The following is a 14,648-nucleotide window of genomic DNA, read 5'->3' as shown; positions in this document are numbered from 1 at the left end:
TTCACTGCGTCAGGGTCCCAGGTTTGATTCCTGGCTTGGGTCACTCTCTGTGCGGAGTCTGCATGTTCTCCCTATGACTGCATGGGTTTCCTCCGTGTGCTCCGGTTTCCTCCCATAAGTCCCAAAAGACGTGCTGTTAGGTGAATTGGACATTCTGAATTCTCCCTCTGTGTACCCGAACAGGCGCCGAATGTGGCGACTAAGGGCTTTTCACAGTAACTTCATTGTAGTGTTAATGTAAGCCGACTTGGGACAATGTGTGTGTACGTGTTTTTTCTGCTTGCAAAGAACACAGCCCTGTGTATTAATATATGTAGCTTCCAGTACACACAAATACATGAGCACGACTGACAATCTTAAATTGGTTGTCAGTGTAATTTTTCATACACTGAAAATTATTTAGCAAACGTCATCCAATCGTAGAGTCACATATAATGTCGGACACTGAGTTTTGCAAGCACAGGCTGGTTGCATACATTCTGTACGTTGCGCTTTGTGAACAGCGGCTGGGACATGTTGTTTGATACGATCTGCCAGTCGTTGGGACTTACGGCCTACATACTTAGCATCATAGTGGCGCCGAAATTCACATACCACATGACTCACTTGTGTTCTTGCCTTGACAGCAGCATCCTGTTACTGGCATAGTTGCAGTTTGAAACAGAATGTCAAATTTTGAGGTACTCACCCTTCCAGGGTAATCTGAGTGATGATCTTAGGCCTGTTCATGTGGCACGCCATACAAAGCGTACAATGATTTGATCAGGATAACGATTAGGGGAGGGGGCAGTCACTCTCATGTATTTGCTCATGTATTTTCTTTGTTTGGTCCCTTGTTCCGCACTGTAACCAATCACTGTTTGCCGATGTACCATTTGTCAATGTTCATTGTTGATTATTCTATTTGCCTACTATGTACGTACTGTGTGTGTTCCCTTGGCCGCAGAAAAATACTTCTCACTGTACTTCGGTACATGTGACAATAAATCATATATAATCAAATCAAATCACCTCACCTGGCGGAAGGGATTAAAACATAGAGGTCTGGGAAAGATGGGAATGGATTTGGGAGGTGGCATGTTTAAGGACCCACATGAACTCACATACATCTGATTTAGGAAAGGACTCAGCTCACAGAAACAAAACAATTCTTCCACTGGACTGCACTGAAGACTTTGCAAACAAAGCTCACTGCACATAACAGGAAGCTAAGAGGGATTGACATAACAAATGGTTAGCAAGGCTGCCAGCTTCTGATCAAAGCAAGTCAATATATTCCTCTGTGAGGCAGAGACCATGAATATTTGCACTATCCTATTCCCCCAAGATGACAGAAACCACATTTCCTAAACAGTACCAATGGGAATATCATGAAGCAATCTCATGCTTAATTAATTAGTCTATAATTCAACTGGATCAAGCATCTCATCGCCCCCACCGCCATCGCACCTCAAAGGATATTTCAAACAGAGACAGATCCCACAGACTCCTTCTGTTTGGTTAATTTACTGTCATTGGCTGCAAGCTATAAAATAGGGATCCTGTGGGTAAAGGACCACAAGTCTTGCTGGGTAAGCTCCCTGCAAGATACAAACAAGTGATTTACCTGACTCCAAGATACTTTGTGCAAACTGGATCAATTAGCTCATAATTTGTAAAGCGGTCCGGTCAGAAATATATATCTCTGCATAATATATTAGAAGCCAGCAGCTATTCTCGGGCTCTCAAAATACCACTGTGGTATTTGAAAATGTTGCTAAATATCAAAGGGAGAGGGAACAATTTTCCTCCATTAAAAAGCCTTTTGTAGCGATCGATGCTAAGCAGAGCTCCAACATCAGTGGTCTTTTTAATATGATATGCATAGAATTGCCTGCAGGAGTTTTACATTTGGGACTCAAATATTTTACACTTAACCTAGGTTGTTGGGCAGTAAGCACTGCTTTATTCTCCTTCTTCAGCTGTCAGTTAAGTATTCTCAGATGATTGATGGACTTGACACCATAGGGGAAAATAAAAGGTGATTATTAAGTGTGTATTGTACCTGCGCGTGCGTACACTTTAGTGTATATGTGTACACATATGCATGCAAATGTTTAATTTCTTTTTGCAAACTTAGTATTGAAGATGGGTTTTGTTCGTGCTTGGGAATTGAAGGGCTTTCCATCTCTCTGTCCACAGGATGCAAATTCAGGTCAAGTGCAGTGCTGCTCATCAGACCATAACGCTTTGGCATAATAATGTGCTCCAGGCCAAACTATAGCAATATTTTTCAAGTTTCCCACATCAATCAACCTTTACCTACTCATGAGCAAGAATGCAAATGAGTGGTGCAGAAATAGGGAGTTTTGTAGTGTGTGGCTATTCCTACTGGGAACTGGGCCGAGACTGACAAACTTCACATCATGTGCACACACCTTGCAAACAAAGCCTTTAATCTCATCCATCTGAGCTAGGCACATGTCAGTGTGCAACTCAATGCAGCACTCACTCGAGCGAGGCAGTGCTCTAATATTTTTCTGCGTATTTCATCCATGTTAAATAGAAAGATCATAACTGAGTAACATGCATATAACATAACCTCACAGGAGCATTAGCAAACAAAAAGTGACACCAAGACACATACGCATTAGGAGAGGTGATCAAAAACTTGGTCACCCATGTACGTTTCAATGAATTTCTTAAATGAGAAAGAGAGGGAAAGAGGAAATGGTGTTGAGGGAATTAATTTCAGAGTTTAGGGCCCAGGATGCTGAAGGCACGACCTCCTTTCATCAGAGGTGATAACCAGGAAAGCATTAAGATGCCAGAATTGCAGGAGCACGTAGTCCTCAGATGGTTACAGGTCTGGAGGGGCTTGCAGGGACAGGGAGGGGTAAAGTCAGACCTTGGTGGTATTTAGAAATAAGGATGAGAATTTTTTAAAAGTTGGTGGCTGGGCAAAAACCAGGTTGCAATTTCATCTGCAAGTCAGAAGCAAAACAAAACTAAAACCACACATTGAAGAAAATTATTTTGAGATTTCTGCTTCCAATCCATAGCAAGTAGCTCTACTGGAAACGGCACATCAGAATACACTTGGGATGTTGTGATGCTCTCCGTGGTCAAACAAATAATTGACAAACAATTAGGGGAGACGGTGACATAGTGGTAATGTCAATAATAATAATAGCAATAATTTTTATTAGTGTCACAAGTAGGCTTACATTAACACTGCAATGAAGTTACTGTGAAAATACCCTCGTCACCACATTCCGGCGCCTGTTCGGGTTACACTGAGGGAGACTTCAGAATGTCCAAATTACCTCAGGAAACCCACGCAGACACGGGCAGAACGTGCAGACTCCGCAGAGACAGTGACGCAAGCCGGGAATCGAACCCGGGTCCCTGGCACTGTGAAGCAACAGTGCTAAACACTGCACTACTGTGCCGCCCTATGATTTGATTTGATTCGATTTATTGTCACATATACCGAAGTACAGTGGAAATCATTTTGCTATGGCCAAGGGAACGTACACAGTACGTATATAGTAGACAAGAAAAAATAATCGACAGAGTACATTGACAAATGGTGCATCGACAAACAGTGATTGGTTACAGTGCGGAACAAGAACAAAGAAAATGACAGCACAGGAACAGGCCCTTCGGCCCTCCCAGCCTGCGCCGATCCAGAGCCTTTATCTAAACCTGTCTCCTATTTTCCAAGGTCTACTTCCCTCTGTTCCTGCCCGTTCATATACCTGTCTAGATGCCTCTTAAATGATGCTATCGTGCCCGCCTCTACCACCTCTGCTGGCAAAGCATTCCAGGCACCCACCACCCTCTGCGTAAAAAACTTTCCACGCACATCTCCCTTAAACTTTCCCCCTCTCACCTTGAAATCGTGACCCCTTGCAACTGACACCCCCACTCTCGGGAAAAGCTTGTTGCTATCCACCCTGTCCATACCTCTCATAATTTTGTAGACCTCAATCAGGTCCCCCCTCAACCTCCGTCTTTCCAACGAAAACAATCCTAATCTACTCAACCTTTCTTCATAGCTAGCACCCTCCATACCAGGCAACACCCTGGTGAACCTCCTCTGCACCCTCTCCAAAGCATCCACATCCTTCTGGTAATGTGGCGACCAGAACTGCACGCAGTATTCCAAATGTGGCCGAACCAAAGTCCTATACAACTGTAACATGACCTGCCAACTCTTGTATTCAATACCCCGTCCGATGAAGGCAAGCATGCTGTATGCCTTCTTGACCACTCTATCAACCTGTGTTGCCACCTTCAGGGTACAATGGACTTGAACTCCCAGATCTCTCTGTACATCAATTTTCCCCAAGGCCCTTCCATTGACCATATAGTCCGCTCTTGAATTTGATCTTCCAAAATGCATCACCTCGCATTTGCCTGGATTGAACTCCATCTGCCATTTCTCTGCCCAACTCTCCAATCTATCTATATTTTGTTGTATTCTCTGACAGTCCTCCTTGCTATCTGCAACTCCACCAATCTTAGTATCATCTGCAAACTTGCTAATCAGACCACCTATACTTTCCTCATTTATGTAGATCACAAACAGCAGTGGTCCGAGCACGGATCCCTGTGGAACACCACTAGTCACCCTTCTCCATTTTGAGACACTCCCTTCCACCACTACTCTCTGTCTCCTGTTGCCCAGCCAGTTCTTTATCCATCTAGCTAGTACACCCTGAACCCCATACGGCTTCACTTTTTCCATCAACCTGCCATGGGAAACCTTATCAAACGCCTTACTAAAGTCCATGTATACGACATCTACAGCCCTTCCCTCATCAATTAACTTTGTCACTTCCTCAAAGAATTCTATTAGGTTTGTAAGACATGACCTTCCCTGCACAAAACCATGCTGCCTATCACTGATAAGTCTATTTTCTTCCAGATGTGAATAAATCCTATCCCTCAGTATCTTCTCCAAGTTTGCCTACCACTGACGTCAAGCTCACAGGTCTATAATTCCCTGGATTATCCCTGCTACCCTTCTTAAACAAAGGGACAACATTAGCAATTCTCCAGTCCTCCGGGGCCTCACCCGTGCTCAAGGATGATGCAAAGATATCTGTTAAGGCCCCAGCTATTTCGACCCTCGCTTCCCTCAGTAACCTGGGATAGATCCCATCCGGTCCTGGGGACTTGTCCACCTTAATGTCTTTTAGAATACCCCAAAACTTCCCCCTTCCGTATGACAACTTGACCTAGAGTATTTAAACATCCATCCCTAGCCTCAACATCCGTCTTGTCCCTCTCCTTTGTGAATACCGATGCAAAGTACTCCTTAAGAATCTCACCCATTTCCTCTGAGTCGCGCATAAATTCCCTCCTTTGTCTTTGCAAATACATGAGCAAGAGCAGCATAGGACATCATGAATATTGTTCTTACAGGAAACAGATCAGTCCGAGGGGGAGTCATTGAGGAGTCTAGCATCTGTGGGGAAGTAGCTGTTCCTATATCTGGATATGCGAATCTTCAGACTTCTGTATCTTCTGCCTGATGGAAGGGTCTGGAAGAAGGCAAAGCCTGGAGGGGAGGGGTCTCTGATAATGCAGCGGGAGGTGTAGACAGAATCAATATGCGGGTGGCAGGCTTCTGTGATGCGTTGGGCTGAGTACACCACACTGTGCAGTTTCTTGCAATCTTGGGCCGAGCAGTTGCCATACCAACCTGTGATGCAGCCGGATAGGATGCTCTCTATGGTACATCTGTAGACGTTTGCGAGAGTCGATGCAGACACGCCGAATTTCTTTAGCTTCCGTAGGAAGTAGAGACGTTGCTGGGCTTTCTTGACTGTTGTATCAACACGTGTGGACCAGGACAGACTATTGGTGATGGTGACCCCCAGGAACTTAAAGCTATCGACCATCTCCACTTCGGAGCCATTGATGCAGATAAGCATGTGTGTCGTACCATGCTTCCTGAAGTTGATGATCAGTCCTTGGTCTTTCCGACATTAAGAGAGAGGTTGTTTTTGGTGCACCATGCAACCAAGTGATTTATCTCCTTTCTGTAGTGTGGTTCGTCGTTGTTTGAGATATGACCCACCAGAGTCGTATCATCCCCAAACTTATAGATTGAATTGGAGTTAAATCGTGCCACACAGTCGTGTGTGTATAGGGAGCACAGTAGAGGACTGAGCACACATCCTTGAGGGACCCCGGTGTTGGGGACTATTGTGGAGGAGGTGCTGTTGCCTATCCTGACAGATTGTGGTCTGCTGGTGAGGATGTCATGGATCCAGCTGCACAGGGAGGGGTCAAGTCAAGATTGCAGAGTTTGGTTATAAGTCTTGTCGGGATAATGGTGTTGAAGGCAAAGCTATAGTCTATGAACAGCAGTCTCACGTGGGTGTCCTTGTTGTTGAGGTGTTGGGAGTGTTGATTGTAGAGCCAGGGAGACAGCATCTGCTGTGGACCGGTTGCGGTGATAGGCAAACTATAGTGGATCGAGACCGTCTGGGAGGCTGGCAGTGATCCGTCTCATGACTAGCTGCTCGAAGAATTTCATGGTAACAGATGTCAGAGCCACCGGTCGGTAGTCGTTGAGGCAGGCTACCTTGTTCTTCTTTGGTACTGGTATTATAGTGGCCTTCATGAAGGAGGTGGGAACCTCGGAGCGGAGGAGTGAGGTGTTGAAGATGTCTGTGAATACACACGCCAGTTGGTCTGCGCAGGCTCGGAGTGCTCGCCCAGGGACTCTGGGCCCGTCGCTTTCTGCAGATTCACTTTCAAGAAAGCAGCTCTTACCTCTGAGGCTGTAATAGTGGGTTTGGGTGGGTCCAGGGCTGTTGGGGCGGGTAGCACTGATGCATTGGCTGACTGCTCAAATCGGGCATAGAACCTATTCAGTTCATCGGGGAGGGAGGCTCCAGCCCCAGATATTCCGCCCCAGATATGGGCTAATAACTCCCAGTGTTCTGGGGACCCGGGTTTAAATCCCACTATGGTAGCTGATGATAAAATCTGGAATTGAAAGCCAGCCTCAGTGACGGTAATCATGAAACAATCATCAATTGTTGTAAAAACCTATCTGGTCCACTAATGCCCTTTGGGGAAGGAAATCTGCCGTCTTTACCTATTCTGGCCTACACTTGACTCCAGGCCCAGAGCAATGTGGTTTACTTGTAACTGCTATCATGGGCGATTAGGGATAGGCAACAAGTGCTGTCCTTGCCAGCAATGCCCATATCCCATGAATTTATTTTTAAAAAATGACAAATGAGGAAAGGTTGCTTGGGCAATGAGCTGGACGGTTGATGGATCAAGCAGACAGTAACCCAGCAAGTGCCTTCAAGAGAGGTAGAAAGAAACTAGAAAATAAAATTAAAATCACATTACCTGGCTGCCATAAAGGGATATAATACTGAAATAATGTCACCTTTCTTGACAGCGTGGACTTTGTTAATTCTGCAGTGGTTATTTAATTTTCTGATAGCAGAGATTGTGGGTTTTTTTAAAAATGCTTACCTTCCCTGTCAAAGAAACCCTGAAGTGCTTTCTTAGGGTCTTTGATATAAAAAGCTTCTCGATCTTCCTGAAATTCAATGGAATATGGGTTGTCTTCACTTTCATCCTCCACTGCATCCTCAACTGTTGAAATATTTAAAAAACAATCACAGATCTGGCAGGCACAACCTACTTTATATGATAATTCATTGAATAGCAGATCACTTGCTGCCAAGTGAGATAGAGTCTCATTCCTGATGCTCACGGACCAAAGCAATAAATATAAAATAGTTAGGTACAAGAGGGAGGCTAGAGATATGGGAAAAGGCTCAGCGACTTGGTTATTAAATTACCAGCTGAGCTTAATGGGGACTTGTTAGTTTGGTTTTTAATGAATTGCAGCTTGCATTTTACAAAATGTTCCTTATTTTTGTTTTGTTATTTGCTTGGATTTACTTATTAAAAATATTTGTGGTGTGTGTGCATGTGTGTGTTGGGGGCGTTCAAATTTAAATATTTCCACCTATGTGGCATAAACATCCCGGTTGTCCAGAAATCTGCGGCATCTCGAACCTCTAGAATATGGGTCCTTGCATAGGGCATCAGGTTTTCCTGGAAAATGGACAATAAAGAAAGCTGCTGACTACCAGATGAAGGCAGCAAGGGGCTACTGGCAGAAGATAAACTTGGATAAAGAAGTCCCATCACCTCATTTATTCATCTGTCCTGCTGGCTTCTTGTATTAGCTTGTGGGTCTTTGTTTGTTCCATTAGGTTTTCCTCAAGGCTGTGGACTTGTTCCCCTATTTAAACACCAAGAAGCAACTTGGCTGCCGCTTACACAGCAGAGGTCAGAGCAATCGATATCTTAAGCTGAATATGTCTTGAATGGGAATCAGGATCGCCCATGTTTCGAAGAGGGGATACGATTTATAAAAAAGCAGGACATTTGTCATGCAATGTTTATTCAGGATTTTTGCAGGTAAGTTGCAGCCAAAAACCTTGCTTAGTTGAAAGAGTGGTGGTGAGATACTGCAGAACCCTGGGCTGGGGTGGGGTTCAGAGACCAGCTGGTGTGTGCAAGAGAGATTGAGTAAAGGTGATAAAGAGAGGGAGTGAATGAGGGAGAGAGTGTGAGGAAGTGGGTGTGAGAAACTGAGAGAATGAATGTGCATGTGTGTCTGTCTGTCCGACTCCCAGCATCAGGATTCTCACACACCAACAGATATTCACACCCACTCACACAATGGGCGAGGGTAAGTGAGTGAGCACCCTGAGACTGAGAATGAACCAGACACACAGACTATGACCCACTCACACTCTTCATTAATTACTTTAAAAAAATATCAATTTATTACTTTGACACTGGCCTATTTCTATTTAGCAAGTTTTTTCTTTTCTTCATACTCCTCATAAATCTTTCTGAAATTTTCTCATCGGCCCCTTGAGTGAGAAAGAAAATGCAACCCGTCATAACCCCCCCCCCCCCCAACCCCATGCAAACATGTTGGACAAGCCTGCCTTATACCTATCTTAGTGTCATAACACATGATAAGTGCACCTACCGATTCCCCATGTGCATCCAGTGCCATCTTTGGCCGCAGGTGGCTTTGGCTGTTCGACTGACTTGGGGACTTCATCTTCATCCTCATCGGAATCTTCTCCCAGCATTCGTTTCTCCAGCTGCTGGTGCTGCTGACTCTTTTGTTTCAGCTCAGTCACAGTGAGATCGGACTCGACATCTTCATCCTCTTCTGGGCCCTGCACAGCATCATGAAATTTAAAATAGGGCGGGAAGGTCTAGTAATATAAATTTAGAATAAAACTCCAAGTAGACTTCCATTCTGTTGCCCCAGTTTAGTCTATGTTCTGGCAGCGTTGTTATTGGGCCACACAAATTAACTGCAATTTGAAAATTGCCTGATGCGACCGGTGATGAATTAATGTTTAAAGCTTAGAGCAAGAAGTTAGCCTGTATTGGATAACCGTCATTTAAGTTCAATACTTCCTTCGGAAGTATTGAAATATATCACTCTACCCATCTTCTAACTATTTTAAATATCTATTTTTTTGTTTGTTGCAGGGGTGAAAGAGGCCAGAACAATTCTGATTTTGTTTATTTTTATATAAATTTAAAGTACTCAATTCATTTTTTTCTCCCCAATTAAGAGCCAATTTAGCATGGCCAATCTACTTACCCTGCACATCTTTGGGTTGCGGGGGTGAGACCCACTCAGACACGGGGAGAATGTGCAAACTCCACTCGGAGAGTGACCCGGGGCTGGGTCCTCGGTGTCGTGAGGCAGATTTTAACTAAATCTGTTTTAAAATCAGCTCTCATTTCTACTTTGAATGAAGGGGATGGCTGGGGAAACAGGTGGCCAAAAACCTTGTTAATGTATGAGGCAAGGTGAAGACTTGCGGGGAGCAGGAGGAGGTGCAAGCATTTGGCAAAACCCAGATTTTCCCAGTGTTCCTCTGCTCCGCTCTCTCTTTCATTCTATTTCTCCGACTCCCCGCTCCCTCGGGCTAGAGTTGAGAGAATCAAAGTGGCCAGACCCATCATTTACATGCTGTGAATGGATTTGAAGAGAGGGCTAAACTCCATGCAGAGTGACGAAGCAATCCACACGTGTTTGCATTTGCCTGCCATGCATTTGTCTTTCTCGTCACCTTTAGCAAATCCATTCCGAATATGGCAAGGCTCTGGAATGTAGGGGTGCAGGAAATATGTTATCGACTGCATCAATTCTGGCCTCTTGCATATCCCTGATTTTCATCGTCCTACTATTATCAGTCATACCATCAAGCTCCTCGGTTTAAGCATTGGAATCCCCCCCCCCCGGGGCCAGGCCTCCCCAACTCTCTCTCTCCTTATTTAATACGTACATTAAAACCTACCTTGTTGATTGAGCCTTGTCCAAATATCTCCGTGAGGCTCGGTGACAGCTTCTGTCTGAGAATAGTTTTATAAAGCACCTTGGAATGCATTGTTAAATCAACACATTGAAATAAAAGTTATAGTGCGGCTTCTTTTTTGTGTAGGGTTGGGTGTAAGAGAATGGGGTGCAACGGTGAGAAGGTTAGGAGAGAGATATCAGTGACTGGAAGATGGAATGCAAAGCTTCACAGGAAAAATATAAGAGGGAGGAGCGACTGTCATGAAAACTGTGCTTCAGCAGAAATAAAGTTTGCCAGAAAACCACTGTTTCAGAATAACATGACACAATGGCTCTGGGTTCTGGATAAACTGAAGTAACTGAGAGGTTTTTTTTTCCTGTTCGTGGGATGTGGGTGTCGTTGGCTAGGCCAGCATTTATCGCTCATCCCTATTTGCTCTCGAAAGACTGGTGGCAAAACACATTTCGGATTGTGCTGGCTTCAAAGGACACTGGTCCACTGAAAAAAACTTCAAGAGATGACGCTGAAAAAAATCCTCCAACACAGATAGATTACATAATAGTGAATAAAGTCTGCAAAATGATAATATTGAAAGACATAAGTTTCAAAAAGCCACACTGAAAAAGGGAATCACTCCATACAACCATGCTGTGGCAGGATATAGATTTTGGCCAACTGTTCCCAACTTTTTATATTTGATGTATCAGATATGCAGATGGAAGACACTTTCTCAAAAGGAAAAAGGGGATGAGCAAGCAGATACAAGGAGCACAAATCATCCTGGACTGTCTTTGAACGAGTTGCATTCTGCGGCCAAGGTAAAAAGTGCACCATGATATAAAGGAACAGGAGCAGAGCAGAGATGACAAAAGCACAGTAAAAGATCGGAGACAGGATAATAAGAAGCAGAAGCAGACCGTCTCAAATTCAGGAAAAATCAAAAAGTTGACAGCAGAGAGACATCATAATCAACAAAATGGGAGGAGCAGATGGATTTAGTTAAATATGAGAATCTTTTGTGTGTTTAGTACTTTTAGCAATTGATAACTCATTCAGGAATTGGACAGTCTAGAGATAAGGAACCTCGAGGAGCAGGGAGGTGAAAAACCACCTAAAGTGATCTCACTTCAAGGAAAAGAGCTGATTTGTGAGTAACTGGCGTTGATTTATTTTGTCCAGAGTGTAGCAAAGTCTTAAATTTATCTCGTAAATTTAGGTCCTAGTCTAATAAATAGAGGTATGGCACGGCGCACAGTCCAGACGAATGCACATCCTGTGCCATGTAGGAATTCCAGGACACACATGTTCAAGAAATAGCGTCAGCTGGAAGAATTTGAACTCTGGGTGCCAGGACTTAGAGCAGCAGCTGGCATAATTGCGATGCATCTGTGAGGCCAAGAGATTTTGTGGATTGTATGCTGCCATACGAACATGGAGCTGGTATAGGCCATTTGGTCCCTCGAGCCTGTCCTGCTATTCAGTAAGATCATGGCTAATCTGATAGTAACCTCAAATCTGCATCAAACCTATCTCCAATAAATCACCCTCCTTCCACACCACCACCACGAATCTGCCACCACTAAAAATAGTGACTCTGCCTCTATCGCCTTTTCAGGAAGAAAGTAGCAATGGTTCACCACCTTCAAAGATAACAAAAATCTGTTTTAAATGGGCAACCCCATATTTTTAAGGGTGACCCATAGTTCTAGATTTTCTGACAGGAGGAAACATCCTCTCCACATCCACCAGTCAAGACACCCCAGGATCTTCTTTGTCTCAATCAAATTGCTTCTTACTCTTTTTCTCACTGGAGCGAAGAAGGCAGAGAGGTGACTTGATCGAGGTGTAGAAGGTGATGAGAGTCTTGGATAGAGTGGATAGCCAGAGACTTTTACCCAGGGCGGAAATGGCTGACACGAGGGGACATAATTTTAAGGTGATTGGAGGAAGGTATAGGGGAGATGTCAGGGATAGGTTCTTTAGGGGCTGGTTTAGCTCACTCGGCTAAATCGCTGGCTTTTAAAGCTGACCAAGCAGGCCAGCAGCACGGTTCGATTCCCATACCAGCCTCCCCGGACAGGCGCCGGAATGTGGCGACTAAGGGCTTTTCACAGTAACTTCATTGAAGCTTACTCGTGACAATAAGCGATTTTCATTTCATTTTACACAGAGTGGTGAGTGTGTGGAATGCACTGCCAGCAGAGGTGGTGGAGCCAGTCATTAGGGACATTCAAGCGACTCTTAGACAGGCACATGGACAGCAGTAAATTGAAGGGGTGTAGGCTAGGTTGATCTTGGATTAGGACAAATGGTCGGGACAACATCGTAGGCTGAAGGGCCTATACTGTACTGTACTGTTCTATGTTCTGAACTCCAGTGGTTACAAGTCGATATAAGCCAGCCTGTTCAACCTTTCCTCACAAGACAACCTGCCCATTCCAGGTATTAGCCTGATTAACCGTCTCTGAACTGCTTTCAACACATTTATATCCTTCCTTAAATAAGGTAATCAATACAATACACCGTACTCAAGATATGGTCTCACTAGTGCTCTGTATAACCAGAGCATAACCTCACTACTTTTTATTCAATTCCCTTCGCAATGAATAACATTCTATTTGCTTTCCTAATTACTTGCTGTACCTGCATGCTATCCTTTTGCGATTCATGCACTAAGATACCCAGATCCCTCTGCATCTCAGAGCTCCGCAATCTCTTCCCCCTTAGATAACATACTTCTCATTTATTCTTCCTACTGAAATTTGTCAGATCTTGCCCACTCACTTAACCTATCTATATCTTTTTGTAGCTTTAATAGAATTTACAGTGCAGAAGGAGGCCATGTCTGCTCTTATGCTCCTCATAATTTTATACATCTCAATCATGTCCCTCCCCTCTGTCTCTTCTGCTCCAAGGAAAACAACCCCAGTCTTTCCAATCTCTCGTTATAGCTAAAACTCTCCAGCCCAGGCAACATCCTAGTAAATCTCCTTTGTACCCTTTCCAGTGCTATCACATCCCTCCTATAATGCGGATTCCAGAACTGCACACAATACTCTAGCTGTGGCCTAACCAACGTTTTATACAGTTCCAGTATAACCTCCTTATTCCCCGTCCTCTTCATAACTTACTTTCCAATTTATCTTTGGGCCATCAGCAAATTTGGCAACCATCCCATCCACCCCTTCATCCAAGTCATTTATATGAATTGCAAACAGTTGAGGTACAGCACTGACCCTTTAGCACTCCACTCATTGCATCCTACTGGAGGTGGTCACCCTACAGCTCAAGAATGTTCAGACAAAAAGGGAGTGTGTGACCGCCAGACAGAGCAGGAGCACCAGGCAAGGAGTGCAGAAGTATCCTGACTGAATCTTACAGTCCTGAATACTGAGGAGGGTGCTGGTTCCTAGAGGGAGTACAGGCAAAGCAAAGTCCAAACAACCATCAGTGGTTCAGCCAGACAGTTGGGCAGGAAGAGAATTTGGAAAGCAATCGAGATCAGGGATTTTCTAGTTAAGTGAATAGACAGGCCTTTCTGTGGCTACTGATGTGATTCCAGGATGGTTTGTTGCCTCCATATTGCTAGGATCAAGGCTGTCACTGAGCAGCTGCAGAGCATTCTGAAGGGAGAGGGTGAACAGCACGAGATCATGGCCCATGTCCAGAGGAGCCCAGCTCCTTTCTTTAGATCTTAAGGAGCTGGGAAATAAATTGAGCAGGGTGTCAAGGATAGTAATTCTTTGATGACTCCTGATGCTGGTGTGCACAAAAATAAGTTAGTGCAAATAAATGCATGACTGGAGAGGCAGGGCAATAGGTTCCTGGAGCATTGGGACCAGGTCTGGAGGAGGTGGCACTTGTACAAGCCAGATGGAGAGGCTTGCTACAGTTGCTAGGGAGGATTTAAATGGGCTCAGCTGGGGAAATTGGAAACCCAGCATGGATTAAGAAGAAAAACAAAGCTGGAAATAGGAGACGGACGTTTATTACGTTAGTAGGGAAGGCAGAGGAAACAAAGGCTGGAAAATAGATAATAAAAGCTGTCGGTGATTAATGCCAAGGGGTGTACTGAGTAAGGCAGATGAGCTGAGTGCATAGAGAGACACTTGGAAGTGTGAAATCATAGCTGTGATTGAAACATGGTTGAAAGAACGATGGGAATTGCAGCAAAACATTCCTGGTTACAAGATTTTCAGACAGGCTAATGAAGGAGACTAAAATAAAAGGAGGAACAATATTGCTTAAAAAAACAATTACGAATGTGAAGAGCTGGAT

General features: G+C 44.3%; 1 protein-coding gene across 1 annotated transcript in view; it reads right to left on the bottom strand.

Annotated features, from left to right (window-relative positions):
- Positions 1-14,648, bottom strand: part of LOC119967041 (solute carrier family 4 member 1 adaptor protein) — a 174,837-nt gene that overhangs the window by 134,881 nt on the left and 25,308 nt on the right. The window contains exons 3-4 of the mRNA XM_038799053.1: positions 9,035-9,230; positions 7,492-7,614 (exon numbers count right to left, since the gene is read on the bottom strand). Of these exons, the coding sequence (XP_038654981.1) occupies positions 7,492-7,614; positions 9,035-9,230 (319 nt within the window). The remainder of the gene's footprint in view (positions 1-7,491; positions 7,615-9,034; positions 9,231-14,648) is intronic.

This window comes from Scyliorhinus canicula, chromosome 6 (genome assembly GCF_902713615.1).
Source record: "Scyliorhinus canicula chromosome 6, sScyCan1.1, whole genome shotgun sequence".
NCBI lineage: Eukaryota > Metazoa > Chordata > Chondrichthyes > Carcharhiniformes > Scyliorhinidae > Scyliorhinus > Scyliorhinus canicula.
Note: the sequence above shows the minus strand (reverse complement) of the source record. Positions and strands in the feature narration are given on the sequence as shown.